The sequence below is a fragment of the Ahaetulla prasina genome, chromosome 2 (assembly GCF_028640845.1).
Source record: "Ahaetulla prasina isolate Xishuangbanna chromosome 2, ASM2864084v1, whole genome shotgun sequence".
NCBI classification, from domain to species: Eukaryota; Metazoa; Chordata; class Lepidosauria; order Squamata; family Colubridae; genus Ahaetulla; species Ahaetulla prasina.
In genome coordinates this window covers 233302535-233325414 of record NC_080540.1, presented here as the reverse complement: position 1 = coordinate 233325414, position 22880 = coordinate 233302535, and the positions used below count along the sequence as shown (strand labels likewise).

The window sequence follows — 22880 nt, the reverse complement described above, 5'->3', positions numbered from 1 at the left end:
AGGGGAGATATTTGTTAAAATTATGTAAAACTTTTTCAATAAAAAAAATGTATTGCAATGGTATTGCTATTACTATAATGGTATATTCCTTACCTGTGAGTAAGTTTCTTGCTCAATGGGAATGCAGTAAAGATAATTGATTTTTGTATGTTTTATATAGCAAATATCTATTGATTTTCTGTTTTATTGCAATAGGCCAATGCACAACTAGTTCGAGAAATTGATATAGAGAAAGTGTCCTCATTTGAGAACCCCTATGTAGATGCAATAAAGAGCTTATGGAATGATCCTGGTATTCAAGAATGCTATGACAGACGACGGGAATATCAGTTGTCAGATTCTACTAAGTAGTAAGTATAGATGTTTTATGGGGATTTTTAGCAATGCAATTTTAAAATGTATACACATTAATATTGGGTTTTCTCATTTCAGTTTTGAAAATTAGTTAATGTAACTTCTTAACTGGTGCTTCAACATGACAAATTAATCAGATATTACTTAGATGTATATCTCATATATAATGAGATGCTTTCTGAAATGCTTTGACAGTGATAGTATTATCCTAAACCTTCTGGTCAAATGATGATCATGCTGTTAGTATAGCTGACATACATAAATATGCCACCTTGCCTGTCCTACTCTTTCCAGAACCCAGTTTTTGATTATCTTTTATCTTGTTATCTTTCAGCTTATCTCATTAAAAATCAATAGCTTTTATTAATTTTTCCACAAACTACAATAGCTGTAACAACAGGAAAATATTTAATTATTTGAACATTCTTTTGTTCCCCCTCAAAAATTAAGAAATAATCTGGTTTAAAAATAATAAAGTTCTCATTCTGAGTCTTGTATAATTATGTATGTATATATGTCTCCTACATTTTCTCCAAAGATATTAAAGAAACATGCATTGTTTTCTCTTCTTTTCTTGTTTTTCCTTACATCAACCCCAGTGAAAGCTAGACTAAGAGATGGTGACAGGCCTTAGATCATGCATTGAATATTGTGGCAAAAGAGACATCCTGTACTTTGGTTCATACTTGTTGCTATATGTGTGAAAACAATACATTACTGTAGGGCAGGAAGAAAAATAATATCTTATTTTTCAGAATTTCTGGAATAAAGAAGATAGGGTTATGGTATTATCTCTGGAATAAAGAGATAATACGGCATATTTTCCAGAATTACCTCTTCATATGACCAAGAAATAGAATTGGCAGTCAGAACTAATGGAATTTGACTGATAAGGCAAATGACTGTGTATGAACATGAACATTTTGAACCTAGACCAAAATGTCTGGATAGAAAAGCTCAGAAGTTTTATTTGGCAAGATTTGCAAAATATATTTATTTGTCTGTTATATTTTCTAGCCTTCAAAAGCTCAGCTGAATTAGTTAAACAGCACCAAAAATAAATATATGCTTGGTTATTTTGGTCTTCCCCTCATACTTGCATCCTAAAGTGCTATGTAGGGTTAGTTATACACAGTATGTACATAATAGATCAGTGATAGTTAAATCTTTTTTTCCTCGGGTGCCAAAAGCATGCGTGCGTGGTGTCGCGCATGCATGCGTGCCCACACCCATAATTCAATGCCCCACCTGCACATCCCACCCCCTGCCCATGCGTGCGCATGCACATGTGACCTTCCACTCCCCCACGCATGTGCGCACAACCTCCCTTTTGGTCTCACATCCCAAAACAATGCTGTTGGGGGAGAGCCTCACCTCCCAAAATGGCTGGGAGTGGGGGGAAAGCCTCACCTCCCAAAAAAAGGGCTGGGAGGGGGGAGAAGCCTCACTTCCCAAAACAGGGCTGGGGGGGAAAGCCTCACGTCCCAAAACGGCTGGGAGAGGGGGGAAAGCCTTACTTCCCAAAACAGGTCTGGGAGGGGGGGGGGAAAGCCTTGTGCCCCAAAATGGCGGGGGGGGGATGCCTCATCTTCCGAAATAGTGCTGGGAGGGGAATCTCTGGAGATTCTGGAGATCTGGGAAGGCATGGGCAACAAAAAGTGAGGAGAAAGGTAGCCCCCCCATATGCATATTCAAGTTTGTCTCCCGCTTGTACGGCAGAGACACAAAAATCAGCTGACCTGCAGGAAGCGTGAGCATGCGCAGTGATACTGAGCTGGGCGACAGCTTGCATTCCCGCAGAGAGGGCTCCGCTTGCCACCTTTGGCACGCGTGCCATAAGTTCACCATCACAGGAATAGATGATGCAAGTAATATATTATCTTGAATACTCTTTTTCATTTGCAGCAAATTTTAGTTGAAAAATTGATATGTTTTATATAGCAATAGCAGTAGCACTTATATAGTGCTTTACATTCCTCTCTAAGCAGTTTACAGAGTCAGCCAAACAATCTGGGTCCTCATTTCACCAACCTCGGAAGGATAGAAGGCTGACTCAATCTTGAGCTGATGAGAATTGAACTGCCAAAGTTCAGGCAACCGGCAGTCAGCAGAAGTAGCCTGTAGTCCCATAGTGTGTTTATTTTAACCTATAGTTATATAATTTCAAATTTAATTATAATTAGGCCAATTGTGTCCAGAGTTGAGTAGTTTTATCAAGCAGTTTGTACTGCTTGATGATTAGGTAACAAAAAATCTAAAAATCCTAGCTAATATCCTAGGAAGGTACAACCCATTAGTGGTCGTTTTGTACTTATATATGTGGGTTAAGGCATCCAGAAAACAGAAGAGCATAAATTAGAGTGGCTTTTGATACACTAAAATCCCAGTAATGCATACATTGGCAGGGTCAGTTTTCAATAATTGTTGCATACTGTATCCAACCAAATTTCATAGGGTGTGCTGTTCCAAAAGGCAGGCACTAAAACCAAAAAGGACCCTTCCTGGATCCAGCTAAATGACATTTTTCAAGGAGGGAATCCAAAATATACCCATCCTGGTTGACCTCTTAAAAGATGGAGAGAGATGATCCAACAAATAAATCAGTCCTGTGCCATTAAGGGTTTTATTGATAACCAGGATCTTGAATCATAGCCAAAAAGCCTACAAGAAGCCAATATAGTTGACCTGAAAACTAACTACAGATATATTGCAAAATATAGGGGGATTAAGGCTTCTAAGTTTCTTTCGTTTTGCTACCAGAAATGGAAACCTCAACCAAAGACTTTTATTCTGAGACACACATAGAAAATTGTAGACTTCTGTAATTCAGAAATGACCCATTTGTTTTTGCATAATTTATACTTACAGTAATGCACTGTAATGTTTTTTCCTGGAAATTCTCATTAGTGAGATGGTTTTAGACACCTTTGAAAGATGTGTAGCGCAGAAGCTCATGGTTCTTGCTTCTCCTGATCTCCTAATCCTTTATTTACTATATTTGGTTGGGAAATATTGTAGATCTGCCATCATAAAAATATTTTAACCATTTAAGATCATCATTAATGGTTGATGGCATACAGTTATCGAAAAGAAATTGCACGTCTTAATATATTTCTATTATAAGCCATATTTGGAAAGTTAATTATAGCTGTAATTTGTCCAGTAAAATCTAGAGTGGCGGCTGCAGTAATTTTATTGGGTTGCCATAGAGATATGCCTAAGGTGCTATAGCAAGGTAATTTGTATGGTCATAATGCAATCATGGCTCTCTGAGACAGTCACAAATTCTAATATCGATTGCCTCCCAACGACCTGTGCGCCCCCACAGAGTGGCCCTCCTCAGGGTGCCGTCGACCAAACAATGTAGGTTGGCGACCCCCAGGGGGAGGGCCTTCTCTGTGGCAGCACCAGCCCTGTGGAATGAGCTTCCTCCAGGATTACGGCAACTCCCTGACCTCCGGACCTTCAGACGTGAACTGAAGACTCTATTATTTCAGCGTGCGGGACTAGCCTAAGAACAAAATGTTTTAACCAAATTTTAATGGGGGTTTTATTGGTTCTTACTGTTTTAGTGATCAGGCTTTGATAATATTTAGTTTTAATCTGGGTTTTAAATGTTTATTTATTATATTGTTTTATATTGTTTTAATATGCCTGTGAACCGCCCTGAGTCCTACGGGAGATGGTGCAGTATATAAGTTTGATAAATAAAATAATAAATAAATAATACAACTAAAAGTTTTAGAGTTGCACCTTTATATTATAGTACACTGGAGCCCTTAGAATGAGCTAATTCAGTTGACTAGTAAGCAAGCTAGAGAGTATGATGGGAGGCTATGTGATGATCTTTCCTATCAATAATTGTGTAGAGAACAGGGTTAAGCAAGTTACCAGTTATCAAGACCAGCCAATTTACCCAAATGTGAAAGTAAATTTAAAAAAAGAATATTAGGGAAGGATGGACAGAAAAAGCTTAGAAATATTAAGGATTTTATTACAGAGCATAGCCCATGTTTTGGAAATGAAGTATCATGCTTTTTGGTGAGAGTACCTTTACGACAAAATTTCCTCTTCCCTCCAGGGAAGTCCAGTTCACCTCTTCTTGCTCGTTTTAGCTAAGAAATAAAAACTTGTTCGTTCAGCAGAGGTATGTAGATATAACGTAATGATGAGCTTGCTGTGATATATTTCCTTGACCGATTGATCGATTGATTCATTGATATGGCTGCCCAACTTACAAAATGGCTGGGTGACGTATAATTATATAGAAGTGTGAGAAAAAAAATTATAGGAAGCATCTGGAATCAAATAATGGAATAATAATATAATGAAATAAAGAGAAACAGAATAGTCAAATTGCCACTGTATGCACATTCAAAAACCTTTCATTCTGCATGTGTTTATCTCATAGTCTGGCTTGGTGCCTAGAGGAAGAACTAGTTTTTCAGGGCCTTTACAGAAGGATAGGAAGCACAGGACTATATGATTCTTGGGAAGAATCATATTCCATAAGCTGGTTGCTACAGCAGAGAAGGCATGCCTCCTGGCCCCTTTCAGGTGACATGGCTTCAAATAACAGATTTAAAGATTGCGTACTTTGCTCATTTTCCTGGGACAAGCAGAGGCAGAGTTGCAAGTAATTCAGGTGGCTTCATAGATGATAATCAGCAACTTGAATTACATAGACTTCCATTGGAAGGCAGTGCAGGCCACAGAGGAATGGTCTTTCAAAGATCTCTCAAGGTGGCCCATTCTGGACCAATTGCAGCTTGCAGGGGTTTTCAAAGTCTAAAGCATGTTTCAGTAATCCAAATGTGAATTACCAGGGCCAACCAAGTTAGGAATGGCACAACTGAGCACATGACGGATCTATTGAAAGAGGCTGTCTTGGCCATTGCTGCTATCTGGTCTTCAACAAGAGCCAAGAGTCCGAAAGGACCACCTAAATTGCATACCAACTCTGACTGGAAAATGCAATCCAATCCTGAACTGAAAGAATAGAATCTCCAGAATTAGGAGACCTCAAAACCCACAACCATTGGATCATATATTGAGCTGAAACACTTTCATCCCCACCCCCACAGCCTTCAATACTGTGAAAGAACACTTAGCCATCCTAGGATAGTGATGTGTAGATGGGTTTCATGATACCTGACCCCATACCATTGAATGACTTCCCGGTGACTTAATATAAATGTTAGATAAGAGTAAAGAAAAAGTAGGCCCTAAGAGATCCCACAATGAAGGGGTGGATGGGTTAGATTCCTTCTCCCCCCACTATTACTGACTAGATCCATTGTACTTCCCATTCCTAAAGCTTGAAAATGGTCCAGAAACATGCAATGATCGATGGTATTAAAAGCTTCTCGTCATTTCTTTTTCCCTATTCTAATTTTTTAATTCTATGATTTAATGCTTTAACTTTAACATAATGAGTCCTATTCAGTTTTATTGGGCTTATTAAACAGTTTTATGAGCGTATGAAATAGGTGCTATATGTATAGCGGGAGGGTTTCTGTTTCCTTTCTTTTTTTATAAGATACAGTTTTAAACAATTTGTTATCCTTTTTGTACATGTAGTGCACTGTCTTAATCAGTATTTCTCTGCATGCTTCAAGAAAAATAATTGAACAGATTGGTACCTATTTTTATGTAAATAATGGTAAATTCCCATTGCAAGTCATTGAGGCAGCAATGATATTCACGCTCACAGGAATAGGTTTGTGCTATGAAGGAGAGCTTGACTGTCAGTAATTTCAAAGGAGCTCAATCTCTAATTTAGTTTTCAATATTAAACATAAGAACAAAAGTTGACATACTGTAGTTCCACAATTGTGTAATATATGTGCATAACCTAAAAAATAAAAAATTGCTAGCATCCATTTTGGCTGTAAATCTATCCATATTTTTCTGGGAGTATATATGACTCAGAACAGACAGTTTTCAAAACAGTAAGGCAGTTACTCAAGCTTTGCAATACTACCGGATACAACCCCTAAAATGCTAAACGAATTTGTGCAGCCTTCTCCCATGAATAAAACCAGTTATTTCATTCAAGTTAATGGTATATTGCTTCTTGCCAAAATCTAACTGAAAGATGTGCAATTTCCATTGTATTTTCTTCATATAGATTTACTTCTACCAACCAATCTGATAGATTTGTCATAGTGACCTTGTTTATCACCCACAAATTGGTTCCATAGTGACCTTGTTTATCACCCACAAATTGGTTCCATACAAAGGAACCAATTGAACTGGCACACTTTTATTTTGATCAGAGCTACAATTTTATTTGGATAATAGTAAATTAGTCAACTACCAGTATAAGTTCATTTGTGATTCAGTCGCTAAGTCGTGTCTGACTCTTCATGACCCAATGGACCATAGCACACATACACACACCCGTCTCTCTGAGTTTGTCTGAACTCATACTCACTGCATCAGTGATAAGTTCATATAGTATTTAAAATTGTCCTTAGAACTTTGAATGATATAGAAACACATATTGGCCTCTAATCTGCCTCTTTTTATCCCAATTCTTGATCATGCAATGCTCAATAAGAGGAAAAATTCGTTCACTTCTCTGAAGAATAAGAGGATAGAGTGCTTTACTGAGTTAGCGTCCCAATCATAGCTATGAAATCAATTACTGCAGAATCTAATGTAGATAGAATGGAAACAAGTCCACATTTAATTTCAGAGAAAGCAAATTCTTCAAAAATTGCATGAGTAAAGTTTATTGAAATATTTGAGAAGTGGTTTTAGCAGTATTCACATTGATATTTTAAAATAATATTTGATATTTCCAAGTACTTTAGAAAGACATGAAAATAATTGGGAGTTAAGAGTTCGATCTTAGTGAATCTCAGTGGAATTCTTTGACAAAATAATTTATTTAATATATTATTTAACGTTTTAATCCATTTCAGGAAATAAGTAAAAAAAAAATTCAATTAAAAAATAGTGATAGCATTGCAGTCAATAGTGAACCCAGTTTCTATCTTTTCTTTATCATTTATGTGATGATGTCATTGTGTCGATTTCTTTGATTTATATTATGTTGTTATCACACAAATTATTGCAATTGCTGTGATGACACATGATTTATTATAATAGACCTGAGGAATAATGGACTTCCCCCAAGCTAGTCCATTAAATCAAGGCTTCCCTATATAAATAATTCTGTATTCCCATCGTATAACTACTACTTCTTTTTCTTTTCTTTTTTCCTGGCTTAGCTTTATGCTTAGTTTATATCTTAGTTTATATCTGGCTGTTACATTAAATGCTGTGCTTCTTTAGTAAAAATGTAAAAAAGCTCCCATATTTTTTTTTGAAATAATATAGATTTAAAATTAATGGATAAAACCATTACGTCACTAACTTCACTTCACTAATGCTGTTTATAGAAATTCCAACACCTATGGATATACTCCAGATGCCATGATGAACCAATCACAGCACTAGTGGGATTAACCTTTCTTAGAATTTTCCCTGCTCTTTCTGTTTCTGAGCAAGCTTATTACCGCCTTAGCTAGACAAAGTGGGAATGAGGTTGACACTTTTCCTGCAGAAGCCTGGTCACAGCTTTAAACAACAATAACTTGTGATTATCTGCCAGTTGTTTACAGCTACCTAGAATGTAACCCACAGCTTGAGATCTTCTTAAATAAGGCAATAAAGTAATCATTTTGCTAGAAATACTTTAAAAGCAGGGCAAGACTATCCAATTCCAAGAAAGCGTTTGCGTCTGCAAAAGGAATTATTTTAAATTGAGACAAAAAAAAAATAGGTTCTTGATCCAGAAGCCTGATTTTTAGCAATTTAATATAATTATATGGCTCTTTAATATTCGTGAATCCAGTTTCAGTTTAGATAAATAAATATTTTAATGCTAAACTTAAATTATTTTAAAGATCTGCTAATTTGAGATGATGCATTGACTTACCAGAAGATCTGTGTGTTCTCTCTCTGTCTTTGTATTTCTTTCTCTTTCTCACCTAGATTAGAATTGAAATTTAGCAGTTAGACTTATGCCCATATACATTGGTTTCCTGAGGATAAATATAGCTCCCTGTGATTTCATTTAACAGGGAGAAGACTGTATTATGTGTCACCCTGCTTGGCAGCTGAATTGAATTGAGGATGGAGATCAATCTGGGCATCAGTTACAAAAATAACATAATTGATGCAGTTATGATGAGCCGGAAGCATATTTTTAGTCGACTCATCTCGAGTGAATAATTGGATACTGTTGATCTATTCCACCTTGATCCACCTGAATCCATAATGAAACAGGCTCAGGAAAGTGAAGCTGGTGTCATGTGTCAGACATCCATAGCAAAAAGGAGCACTGTCCCAATATGACATGCCAAAGAAAAAGGGCAAGATACACTATGTAGACCAGTTTCTGATACAAAATGCAAAAATTTGTATCTTTGGAAAATTTACACAAATCAGTACAGTAAAATCTGGGGTCAGCCACCTCCCAGCTTTCTCTGAAAATACCTGTATTAATTGAAATATTCCAAGTGTCCATTCATTTACTGACGTTTAAGTTTAGATTTATGCTTAGTAGTCATTTCATTTAAAATCCCAATTTTGCCAGTATATAACTTAATTACTTTGTCCTCTGGATACTTTGTCATTCATGGCTGTTTGTATAATTATTTTGCCCAACAATTGGACAAGTGGTGAAATTTGTCCAATTCCTGTTCTATGTACACGAGATAGAAAGATTTTATATCAAAACTGATAGAATGGGAAAAACAGCATTGTATGTGATGCTGCACATTTTTATGTGTTATATGTGTTCTTCCTGTGTTGTATGTTATGTCTATGATTTATGATTTAAAATGTGAGAAATACATCAGTATAGTAGGTATCTATAAGATACCAAGAGTCAAAATTGCTCCTATATGACTTTTCCTGCAGCATAGGTTCCATTATTCGTTTGTTTTACTTGTTTTTATTTATTTATTTAATGTTTACAACAATCCATCTCACCTTTGTTTCATTCCTACAAGGTAGACCAATCAGGGAACTGACTTCAGAGGAAGACTAGAACTGTACTTCGTTGAGACAGATTATAGCTGTAGCACTTAGACTTATATACCACTTCATAATGGTTTACAGAACTCTCTTGAGTGATTTACAATGTCAGCATACAGGTAATCCTCGACTTACGACTGACAATTGAGTCCAAAATTTATGTTGCTAAGTGAGACAGTTGTTGTTAATTTTGCCCCATTTTACAACCGTTCTTGCAATACTTGTTAAGTGAATCGCTGCAGTTCTTAAATTAGCCACACTGTTGTTAAGTGAATCTGGCTTCCCAATTTACTTTGATTGTCAGGGATCACAAAAGGGACCCCCGGGACATTACAACCGTCATAAATATGACTCAGTTGCCAAGTGTCTGAATTTTGATCACATGACCATGGACATGCTGCAATGGTCATAAGTGTGAAAAACGACCATAAGTCACCTTTTTCAGTGATGATGTAACTTCAAACAATCCCTAAATGAACTGTTGTAAATCGAGGACTACCTGTATTGTCTCCAACAATATGGGTCCCCATTTTACCAACCTCAGAAGGATGGAAGGCTGAGTCCACCTTGAGTTGATGAGAATCAAATTGCTGGCAGTTGGCAGTCAGCAGAATTAGCCTCCAATGCTGCATTCTAACCACTGTGCCACCACAGCTCTTTTCTAAAGCACTGTAGTAACAAATTTGCAAAACCCCCTGTAATTTTCATTCCCTCGCTCATATCTAATATTGTTGGGAAGCCAGTATCAGTCTTTTTTTTTATGCTTTCCTGCCTCCCTGGGCTTAGTACACATTTCTTCACTGCTCGTTTTAACAGCTTCTGGATGATGTCCCCATTTTCACGTTCCTTGTACCTTGTGACACTAGGCAACTCAAAACACAAAATAATAAAAACATATAATATCATAAAACATTTATGCTTATAGCCAAGCTCCTAACCAAAAACCCATATATGTTGTGTTCTACTAAGATACCTGAGGAACATGAGATTACTGAAGAGAAAAAAACATGGAATCAAAATAGCTTCAGTTCAGTCCATTAAACCTTTATTATTACCCTAAGGCCAATAATCAAATAAAACCAGCCAGATAAGATGAAGAGAAGAGAAGAGAAGAGAAGAGAAGAGAAGAGGCTGGCCAAGTGTGGTTGGACACCAAAGAAATTTGTCTCTGGTGGATAAGCTCTCAGTTTACATGCAAAAGTAAAAAAGTTATACAATCATAAGGAGAACGGATAATAGGAAAGCAGCCATACAATGTAGGTAAATATCCGTAGACATAAGACAGTACTGTGGTAATTAGATGTTCGGCAGAGTGATGGCATGAGGAAAAAAACTATCTTTGTGTCTAGTTGTTTTGCAATCCCCTCAAGCAGCGTACTGAGGGGAGGAGTTGAAACGGTTTATGTCTAGGATGTGGCGGTTATGTAGATATTTTCTCAGCCCTCTTTCTGACTTGTGCAGTATACAGGTCCTTGATTGCAGTTGTTGTTTTCTTCAGTCCTAACTATCCATTGAAGTCTGTACCTGTCCTGTTTGGTTGCTGTACCAAACTAGACAGTTATACAAGTACAAATTATAGATTCAATAATTCCTCTGTAAAACTATCAACAGCTCCTGGGGCAGCCCGAACTTTCTGAGTTGATTCAGGAAGAACATTCTTTGTTGCGCCTTTTTAATTACGGTTCTACTGTTAGGTGTCCATTTCAAATCCTGGGACATCATAGAACCCAGAAACTTGAAGGTCTCTATTGTTGATACTGTGTTGTCTAATATTGTAAGAGGTGGTTGAATAGGAGGGCTCCTCCTAAAATCCACTTTGATCTCTACAATTTGAATAGAATAGAATAGAACAGAACAGAACAGAACAGAACAGAACAGAATAGAATAGAATAGAATAGAATAGAATAGAATAGAATAGAATTCTTTATTGGCCAAGTGTGATTGGACACACAAGGAATTTGTTTTGGTGCATGCGCTCTCAGTCTACATAAAAGAAAAGATACATTCGTCAAGAATCATAAAGTACAACACTTAATGATAGTCATAGGGAAACTGTCAATATAAATCTTAAGGATACCAGGAACAAGGTTACAGTCATACAGTCATAAATGGGGGGATAGGAACGATGAGAAGATTAATAGTAGTGCAGATTTAGTAAATAGTTTTACAGTGCTGAGGGAATTATTTGTTTAGCAGAGTGATGGCATTCGGAAAAAAATTGTTCTGGTGTCTAGTTGTTCTGGTGTACAGAGCTCTATAGCACTGTTTTGAGGATAGGAGTTGAAACAGTTTATGTCCAGGATTTATTTTATCTTTTATTTATTTATTTATTTTTGTCACACAGTATATATAAGCATAAGCATGAAATAATTATACAATATATAAGCATATATATGAGTATGAGTATGTAATAACTATATTAATTGGATATAATGAAGGAAAACAATAGGACCGGAACGGTAGGCACGTTTGTGCTCTTATGCATGCCCCTTATAGACCTCTTAGGAATAGGGTGAGGTCAATGGTAGATAGTTTTTGGTTGAAGCTTATGGGATTTTGGGAAGAGACCACAGAGTCAGGTAGTGTATTCCAAGCATTAACAACTCTTGTTACTGAAGTCATATTTTCTGCAATCAAGATTAGAGCGGTTAACATTAAGCTTAAATCTATTGTGTGCTCCTGTATTGTTGCAATTGAAGCTGAAGTAGTCTTTGACAGGAAGGACATTGTAATAGATGATTCTATGAGTTAAACTCAGGTCATGTCGAAGGCGGCGTAGTTCTAAATTTTCTAAATCCAGGATTTCAAGTCTGGTGGCATAAGGTATTTTGTTGTATTCGGAGGAGTAGAGTACTCTTCTTGTAAAATATTTCTGGACACGTTCAATTGTATTGATGTCAGAAATGTGATATGGGTTCCAGACAGGTGAGCTGTATTCAAGAATTGCTGTCTAGCAAATGTTTTATAAGCTCTGGTTAGTAGTGTAGTATTTTTGGAGAAGAAACTACGTAAGATTAGGTTTACAACTCTTAAAGCATTTTTTGCGATGTAGTTACAGTGGACTTTGGCACTTAGATCATTTGATATGAAAACACCAAGATCTTTAACAGGGTGGGGGTCATCAGTAAGGTAATGTCCATCAAGCTTGTACTTAGTGTTTAGGTTCTTTTTTCCAATATGTAAGACTGAGCATTTGCTGGTTGAGATTTGGAGTTGCTAAGTTTTAGACCATTCAGATAAGTAGTCCAGGTCTTTTTGGAGGATAGCTGTATTGTTGGTGGTATTAAATAGTTTGACATCGTCAGCAAAGAGAACACAATTACTTGTAATATGGTCACAGAGATCATTAATGTATAATATGAAGAGTGTTGGTCCAAGAACGCTGCCTTGGGGAACACCACTTTTAACAGGATGTGAGGGGTCTGTAAATATTTTCACAGCCCTCTTTTTGACGTGCAATATATAGGTCCTCAATGGAAGGCAAGTTGGTAGTAATTGTTTTTCCTGCAGTTCTAATTATCCCCTGAAGTCTGTGTCTGTCTTGTTGGGTTGCAGAACCAAACCAGACAGTTATAGAGGTGCAGATGACAGACTCAATAATTCTCTGTAGAACTGGATCAGCAGCTCCTTGGGCAGTCTGAGCTTTCTGAGTTGGCGCAATAAGAACATTCTTTGTTGTGCTTTTTTTAAAGTGTATTTAGCTCCAGATTGTTCCAGCTGCACCACAGGATCAGTTGTTCAATCTCCCATCTATATGTAAATTCATCACTGTCTCAAATGAGACTAATCACTGTTGTATCATCTGCAAACTTCAGTACTTTAACCGAGGGATCTTTCGAGATGCAGCCATTGGCATACAGAGAAAAGAGTAATGGAGAGAGCACACAGCCCTGGCGGTGCCTGTTCTAATTATATGGGTATTTGGTGTGATTTTACCTAGCTTCATCTGCTACTTTCTATCTGTCAGAAAACATATAGATAAAGATAGAGACATGAGATTGACAGAAGAAATCAATATCTATTTTCAAATGCAAGGGCAGTCAGCTGGTTTACATGCAAGTGAAGAAACTTGGAAAGATATAGCCAAATAATAACAGGATGGGATAAACAACAAATGGAAATCATGCTTTCTACCAGGGAATTTCTTCAGTATGGGATACATAAAAGCCACTAGAATTCCTTGTAGATAGCCATGAAGAAGACTATGGCTGAAGAATTCTACTGGCACCCCACCCTCCAGAGGACATATGTGTTGAGAGAGTAATTTTATAGTACCCCAATAACAGCAAGAGTCTGTGCATCAAGCCGAGCAAAATAGAAGGCCTGGCAAACTTTCAGGATTCAGATGAGAGATAGGAAGCTTACTTACTTGGAAAGACCCCTTGTGTTGCAAAACTGGGAACCACATTTTGCTTTGAAGGTCACTGTCCCAAATGCACTGTTTAAGGATACATCCAGTATTTGGGAAGCCTAATCTTTCAGTCTTTGAAATAATACATCTTTCCTTAAGAGTCTTAAGGAGTAAAACTTGCCAATATTTTTTTTAACCAATTTGATTTAAAGTGCTCTCTAAGAACCAAAGGGAGCATATCCATGAGAAAGAAATTAACATTAGCCAAAAGTTAAAATGATAATTCGAAGTCTAACATTTACAGAGACATGCCTTCATTTGAATGTAGAGCAGCATTCTTAATTCATCATGGGGCTACAAGGATAGCTCTAATAAGAACAAACAGCTTCAAGAATGTTGAGATTTGTCTAACTACAGTACAGATTTGGATCGGGGTGAAATACACTTACCTTCGCTACTGGTTCGCAAATGTGAGCTTGCGCAGGCCTCCTCCATGCATGCACAGAGTCTTCTGCGAATGCGCAGAGGATCAAAAACGAGACGTAATGACATCTGGGCAGGTGGGCGGAGCCTCCTGTCACCAGCGCTACCTGTTCACTTGAGCCGGATAGAACCAGCTGAATTTCATCCCTGATTTGGATACTGTAGAAAAGCAGAGAGCTCATCTTTTTTTTTTAATTTGAATTTATATCCCGCTCGTCTCCGAAGACTCAGGGCGGCTTACACATAGTCTTCATCCATTTATATATTATATACAAAGTCAACTTTATTGCCCCCAACAATCTGGGTCCTCATTTTACCTTCCTTATAAAGGATGGAAGGCTGAGTCAACCTTGGGCCTGGTGGGACTTGAACTTGCAGTAATTGCAAGCAGCTGTGTTAATAACAGACAGACTTAGTCTGCTGAGCCACCAGAGGCCCTTGGCTATAAAGATCTGGCAAGCTGCTTAGGATCAAGTGGTCTCCTTTTCAAATGGAAAAAATAACAGAATAGAATAGCTGAGATGCTATTCCAAATGTTGTTGTTTTGTTAAGTAAGTGATCTGCCAAGAGGCAGGTAAAATAAGATCATAATTCCTTAAAATGCCAGTGAAAATGAAATGACACTGTATATAGAATACCATGGAAATTGGGGAGAAATTCATATTACTTAATTACAATTATGTGATCATTTGTCCTACTACATTTGCATTGAGCCAATTGATGGTGAACTATCTCAAGAATCATAATTAACTTAAATTACAATGTTATATCAATGAACCTGTTTTAACAATAACTAAACTTATTTGTTAATGCCACTGCTAGATGTACATTTATAGAAAAAGAACAAAAAAACCTTTAGTGTTTAAAGCAGAACCTCACTCTGTAGCGAACAATTATTCTATATTGAATTCAGCACTTTGATCCAATTCACTTCACATGCATTTGATTTTGAATCTTACCAATCCACATCTCTTTTGCATTGAAACGTAATTTGTACAACAAGACTGCCAGGACAAGTTAACACATTTTAAATTGTCAGCCTTGATACTTTGAACATTCTGGAGATCATGAAAAATTCTAGTAACAATGTAAAAGTTACAAAATCTATACAGACTTTTTTTTTTATTCTGCTATAAAATTCTGTGTTCAATAGATTTTTCCAAGTGTGCCCTATCCAAACTCTTGCTTTTTTATCTTTCTATAATTCCTTCTGTCAGTGGGGCATTATCTTTCATTCCTGATGTTTCTCTTCTATCTATAGTTACCTTAACGATTTGGATCGCATAGCAGGCCCTGGATATCTACCCACTCAACAAGATGTTCTTAGAGTTCGAGTTCCAACTACAGGAATCATTGAATACCCATTTGACTTACAAAGTGTTATTTTCAGGTAGATAAAAGGTTTTTTTATCTTTAAAGTGCTACTTCAGAGGGGGAGAGGGTTTTCCTACCAGGAGCATAAAATATATATTTAAGTAATTGTACCAATAGAAAATGCTATTTGGAAATGTATTCTTTTCTCCCACTCCCTTTCTTCTTTTGGCGTAGTAATAGCAATTTAAGCAAAACAATTCAACCTCTGAGATGCTCATTGTTTAAACCAGGGGTCTCCAATCTTGGCAACTTTAAGACTTGTGGACTTCAACTCCCAGAGTTCCTTAGCCAGCTTTGCTGGCTGAAGAACTGTGGGAATTGAAATCCACAAGTCTTAAAGTTGCCAAGGTTGGAGACCTCTGGTTTAAATCAATATTTTCCATTAATCAAAAATGGAGAATGCAAAACAGAGTATTGTGTTAAGTCATAAACAACATACTTTTGAGAGTTGTTAAGATATGAATTTACTTTATAAATTGCAGACAAATGGTATTTTATATATTTGTAGTTCGAATCCACCAATTCTTATAAATATCATAACAACTAATTCTGATTCATCTTGTGTAAAGAACATAAATTGGAAAAATAATACAAATGTCTTTATAAGAATGCCCCTTTTTCATTATTCTGTCACTATACATAAAAGATTATTACTATTACATTTACTCTGGAAAAGATTGGACTCTTGCCCATATTGAACAAAAAAACCTCCCTGTTTCAATTTTAATAATTACACTCATTTTTAAAGGTGTGTTTAACTTGTATAATGGTAGCGGCTATATCAACTTCTGTTCATTTGTAGATTTGTTGAAATACAGAGTTTGACAAATGGTGCATGTTCTCTACAAATGTATATTCTAAAGAACCTTTTTTGAAGTTTTTTATTTTGATTTTCATTAACTGTAGTCCCTGAAGCAAAATAAAAGAGAGTACTTTTGTTAATAAATATGTTATTTGGCTTTATTAGTCTATATGTCCCTTAAATTTGGAAATAATTTGGAAGAGCAAAGCACCTCTCAGGGAATCATATAAGGAAAACAAAAATTTCAACCTTCCTAGAGCCATAAATGCAAAGTCTCTGGGGATAAGGAATGTTATGAAATCCACAGTCCAGGAGGAAAAACATTAAATGGATTTGAGAAATAGCCCGTCTATATTTACTCCAAGTTACAGTGTATAAATGCCTCACAAGGGTAGGCTTGTGGCAGTTTAATATTTGATGGTAAAATTCAGGAACACTGGTCATACCACTCTGATTATTAGTGCCCCTAATTTGTTCCGTTACCATTGATTTAAGCCATTCTAAGACTTAACTGGCTTATATTTTCAAGAGAAAGGCTGATTCTGATTTGATATCAGTATAATTGGGAGCAGACTGTTACTAGTATCTATACCTCTATGCAATAAATTTGTTCTAGAATGATGGTGCTGAATCCTGTTCAGGAATATTAAGTTGTTGCTGGGTTGGTTTCTATACCGTTACATATCTCATTTATCTGGATGTTCCTTCAAAGCAGAACAGTAGTCTAATATACAACTCCATAGTGTTTTACAACAGTCTCTGAATGGTTTACAACATCAGCATATTGCCCCAACAATCTGGGTCCTCATTTTACTAACCTTGGAAGGATGGGAGGCTGAGTCAATCTTGAGCTGGTCAGGATCGAACTCCTGGCAGTAGGCAGAGTTAGCCTGCAATACTGCATTCTAATCACTGCATCACCAGAATGTATGCCTGCTGTCAATGTAAACCTTTGCAGAATGCTGAATTGTAGAATGTATTCACTCTATGGTCATGATCCTTGAGACCTAGCATATAAATAATATAATAATGAAAACATCACTAACATTTTAGAATTTGTACATTGTTTTGAATTCTATGAATTTTGCTCCTATTCCAGAATGGTGGATGTGGGGGGACAGCGATCGGAACGAAGAAAATGGATACACTGTTTTGAAAATGTCACCTCCATTATGTTTCTAGTAGCTCTTAGCGAATATGATCAAGTACTTGTGGAGTCAGACAATGAGGTAGGCCATTATCAAATGCCCTTGAGAAATATGCTTCTAATTAAGGCAATAATTGCTTTCACCAAAAATCATATAATTTCGTGATAGTATTCTATGACTGATCAGGAATTATTTTTTCTGTGATTTCATCCTGGTTTTGAAATACTGTGCTCAGAGACATTGGTCCACATGGTTCTGCTTTTTTTTTTATTTGCATTTATATCCCGCCCTTCTCCGAAGACTCAGGGCGGCTTACACTATGTTAAGCAATAGTATTCATCCATTTGTATATTATATACAAAGTCAACTTATTGCCCCCAACAATCTGGGTTCTCATTTTACCTACCTTATAAAAAGGATGGAAGGCTGAGTCAACCTTGGGCCTGGTGGGATTTGAACCTGCAGTAATTGCAAGCAGCTGTATTAATAACAGACTGTCTTAGCAGTCTGAGCCACCAGAGGCCCTCTTTAATCTTTTTGGACATTAACCAATATTTCTTATTCTCTAAAACTGGAAATTCCACTTTCTCTAAAACTGGAAACTCCAAAATTACATTTTTATTTGTAACTCATAAGGCTTATTTATAACTCCTCTAGTCAGTATAGAGAATAAATATAAATTAATGTTAATTGATGTTTTTATCTCCACGGTAACTAATCAATTATAAACAAAATTATGTTGACAGTTTTCAACGAGTTAAGCTCTAAGCCAAATAACCCCAAATTAATCAATATCTATTATATGATCTATACCGGTGGTAGTCAACCTGGTCCCTACCGCCCACTAGTGGGTGTTCCAGCTTTCATGGTGGGCGGTAGGGGTTTTGTTTGATACTGAAGCACTTTTCTTTTTTTTAATTTAATTGACTTTTAAAAAAAATTTCATAACATTATTTAAAAACATTTTCATTAGGTTTTCATAAAATTCCCCATGACAATTTAAATTTCTGAAAATATACTATTTGTATCGCCCACGCGTAAGTTTAGTTCACGTTACGTAAGTGAAATTAAATGGTAAGTAATTATTATTATATGCTTTAACTTGCTGTAACTCTGCTTTATAAATTTTATAAAGTAAAATTACTTCCCTACTTTATAAATCACCTTTACTGTGGAACCGATGGGCGGTTAGAAAATTTACTACTAACAGAGATACAAAAGTGGGCGGTAGGTATAAAAAGGTTGACTACCCCTGATCTATACTTAAAGATCCCTTCATGTTCTTAGGTCTAGTGGAACCCTCAGCTCTCTTCTCCATTTCAATGTTCCTCATAAGCACTGTATTCTCAATTGATCATTCTCTCTCTCTCTCTCTCTCTCTCTCTCTCTCTCTCTCTCCTCCTGCCTTGAGTGACAAAATAAGGGATGAGGAGAGAGAGGAAAATTGGCTCGTTTCCCTTCAGTTCTTGATCCCACAAACTGATAACAGAACTGATAGCAGAAGACCTTATTCCTCTCTTCTCGCTTCTCCAGCAATCCCAGAGAAGAGCAGGGGTGGGGCAGCATTGGGCAATGGCTCTACAAATAGTAACTGGCAGTGAAGGAGGTGCTCCCAACCCCACCCTACCCTCTTGTCCCCCTCCCACTTAGTATGTGCAGTGTGAGTACTTTTCTAAATTAACATAGTACTTTTCTGCGATCTCCTTCATGGAATAATGGCACTTTAATGCTTCTATATGGAAGAACCTACAGTTCACGGACCATTTTCCATGTGATCTGCCCTTTGCTTTGGCAAGTGCTAATTGAAAAGGTGAAAGGTCTCATATTCTTCATTCATTCTCTTCACAGCCTCTACTGATAAAATATGCCTCTACTGATCCTTCAAGCCTGAATAATTTTGTAGACTTTATTATTAATACCATTAAAAGTAAACCGTAACATGCATAAAATTCCAAGTTGGAAGTTTGTTAACTTCCCTTGCTAGGCAGATTAAAGATGGCTTACATGTTCAAATTCAGTAATTTGGAAGAAGACTAGCTTCTATTTATGAAAATGTTTTTCAGAACCTGGGAATGAAATCATTTGGACACCTAATTCAGGCATAACATTAAGGGAGTGAAAATTTTGGATTTAGTTTTGAAGAGATGCTTCTAAATAGGCTATAATCTGAATGTACACCTATCATTAAAGCAGAATTTTGTTCTCCAGGATTGCATAGTTTCTGCAGGGAGGCTGTCACTACAACTGCAATATCCTGCAAATAATAGCAATTGCTTTAAATTCTTGGTTTGATACTGTTACCTATTTCAAAGCACTTCTCAGATCTGGAGCACTTCAGAGCCCTAGTGTTTACATTTCTCATCAGTTTCTTTCCTTTCTTCATTCTGAATTTTTTCTATTGACACAGCTTATCCCAAAATGTCATTTAAAATGCAAATATATTGGAATGAGATATTTATAGAAGTAGAATTGAGGCACCAGGGTAGAAATCAGGAGTTTGTGAATTCTAGTGCTGCCTTAGGCATGAAAGCTGGATGGATGACTTTGGGCCATTCTCTTTTAGATTAGAGTGACAAGCTGGTCATTAATTCCTGTCACAATTAATGGATCAACACTCAGTTGATCTGAAAAAAAGCAGATCCTGCACTTGCAGGAAAAAGATAGGAAATTTAAAAAAAAAAGGAAAATACAACTCTGGAAGGGTAAAAAGTGCAACGGTACTATTTAGTAAAGGAACTTTGTACTGCATATTATGAATTAAAACAATCTTTGGACAGTCCTCTTTTGTTTAAATAGAACAGCTGCTTTATGCTTGATTTTATGCTTGAGTAGAACACAATCCGTTGGGAGCATTTTATTTTTATAATGTCAGAGGTCACTTTTGTGTTAATAACTTTAACAGAATATCTCAACCTATTCTGAAAGAGAACTCCGGCATCTCACTTATCCCTTGGCGTCATTAAGATGAGCCTATGATACAGCATAATCCTGTTTTGCATTTTTATGTTTTAGTCCTTTAATTGATGCATGATTAAACAAAGCTCTGATGTACTGCTTTGATTGTTCTTTTGGTTACGTTTTAAGAAGATGAACAACTAGCAACAGTTTTCCTTATCGCTATCTGATTTCTGTACCATTTTTAATGACACAGAAAGCATATTTGATTGACATTACTTGGAACTGCTATTTTAGATTGATTGGGTCTTCATAGGAAGATTTTAAAATTCTTTTATATTAGGAATGGTGAATCTGCCTCTTTAGATTTGGGAGAACATAGACGTTAGAGAAAGGATGTGAGAGCTATACTGACTGGCAGTTCAACTTCTAATCAGCCACATACTCTTCTTCCCACTCTACCTTTTCTTACCTGCCACGATCAAATGGAAATTTTCTATTGCCTGGAAACTACTCAGTGTTCAATGATGGGGAACATACTTTGCCTGCATAATGTCCTAATTAAATAGGCTATTAAGATAATGGTAGCAATAAAAATATGTACTTCCAATATAATAGAATGCATGTAGCTCCTGGTTGAATTGTGGAGTTCTCATTGCTTTCTGAGCATGATTATTGGTTGCAGGCTTTTCATTATCCAACTAGCTAACATCATCAGTCCAAGTGCATATAGGATTTGCTGCCCATATTTTTTGTATATAATAGCTTGCCCTGTTTGACATCCAAAACTCCAAAAATATGTTCCTCATTGCTTGGGAATAACTGCATCTCAAATTAGGTAATGCCAATTTTTTGTATCTGTGTCTGCATTATATTTAGTAAGGATTATAGAATAATTTATTGCCGATAAACTTTAAACCTCAAACTCTTTAATAAAGTACATCAGGAAATGTGTGACTCTTTGAGGACTTTCTTATCTACTTTACTTTCTAGCTCAGAAATTTGTTATATTGTAGACATTACAATACATAGTATACAAATCCCTATTTTTATTAAGTGAATATATACTTCAAGTTTTTTTCTTTATGTAAGTGTAAATGTTTTTTTAAAAAACATTTACCGTATATACTCGAGTATAAGCCGAGTTTTTCAGCACGTTTTTTGTGCTGAAAAACGTCCCCTCGGCTTATACTCGAGTCTACGTCTTCGGGAACCCCGCACAGGAGGGGGTACGAGCGGACTCCATGGGAGGGGCGGGAGGCGGGCCCGCCGAGGTCTCATGGATTTGTCGCCCCAGGCCGGCCCCATTCCCGTGTCTGGTGGGCGGACGGCGCAAACTTGGCGGGCTGTGCATTGGCGGGGAAGCCCTGGTGGTGCAGTGTTCCCGTTCGCCCTGGCCTCCGTCCTCCGATCTCCTGCGCTGGGAGGCGGCGGCGAGCCAGCGGCAACCGGGCACCGCGGACTTTGGCAGGAGGAAGGTGGGAGGAAGCGGAGCTGCCGGCTGTGGGGGTTGAGGCGTGCAAGAGGTGGCGTGGAAAGGCCTTTTGTGTGTGTGTGCGTGTGTGTGCGCCTGTGTGCCCTAGGGAGGCGGAGCTGCCGGCTGTGTGGGGGTTGAGGCGTGCAAGAGGCGCGCCTCCTCCTCTTCCTCCACGCTCGCTCCTCTTGCCGCCCCTCAACCCCACCATCCCCACCCTCTCCAGCGTGAAGGTCACCTCCTCCCTCTTCCAGGCGGCGGCGGCGGCGGCTCCGGCTCGGCGGGCGCCACAGCCGGCAGCTCCGCTTCCCTCCCACTGGTCCCAGTCAGCGAGCGGTGGCGACATGCGGCGCGCTCGCTTTCACCGTTCGGCTGGATTGGGACCGGCAACAGGTCGCGGCGGGCGGGAGCCGCCAGCCTTCTCGGCTGAGGAGGAGGTTTCCCGAGCGGTGGCGTCGGCCGAGAAGGCTGGCGGCTCCCCGCCCGCGCGCGGACCGCCAAGCGGTCCCAATCCAGCGAGCGGTGGCGGGCGGCGCTCGGCATGTCGCTTTCACCGTTCGGCTGGACTGGGACGGTGGGAGGAAGCGGGCTGCCGGCTGTGGCGCTCCGCTGAGCCGAGCCGCCGCCGCCGCCGCCTGGAAGAGGAGGTGACCTTCACGCGGAGAGGGTGGGGATGGTGGGGTTGAGGCGTGCAAGAGGAGCGGCGTGGAGGAAGAGGAGGCGCTCCTCTTGCCGCCTCAACCCCCACACAGCCGGCAGCTCCGCTTCCCTCCCTAGGGCACACAGGCGCGCACACACACAAAAAGGCCTTTCCACGCTCACTCCTCTTGCACGCCCCTCAACCCCCCCCACAGCCGGCAGCTCCGCTTCCCTCCCACCCTCCTCCTTGCCCAAGTCCGCGGTGCCCGAAGCCGTTCGCTGGCTCGCTCGCTCCCAGCGCAGGAGATC

At 38.2% G+C, this 22880-nt stretch overlaps 1 protein-coding gene across 1 annotated transcript in view; it reads left to right on the top strand.

Annotated features, from left to right (window-relative positions):
• LOC131193592 (guanine nucleotide-binding protein G(q) subunit alpha) overlaps nt 1-22880 on the top strand; it is a 112217-nt gene that overhangs the window by 71388 nt on the left and 17949 nt on the right. Inside the window, exons 3-5 of the mRNA XM_058173940.1 lie at nt 196-350; nt 15501-15629; nt 17515-17644. Of these exons, the coding sequence (XP_058029923.1) occupies nt 196-350; nt 15501-15629; nt 17515-17644 (414 nt within the window). The remainder of the gene's footprint in view (nt 1-195; nt 351-15500; nt 15630-17514; nt 17645-22880) is intronic.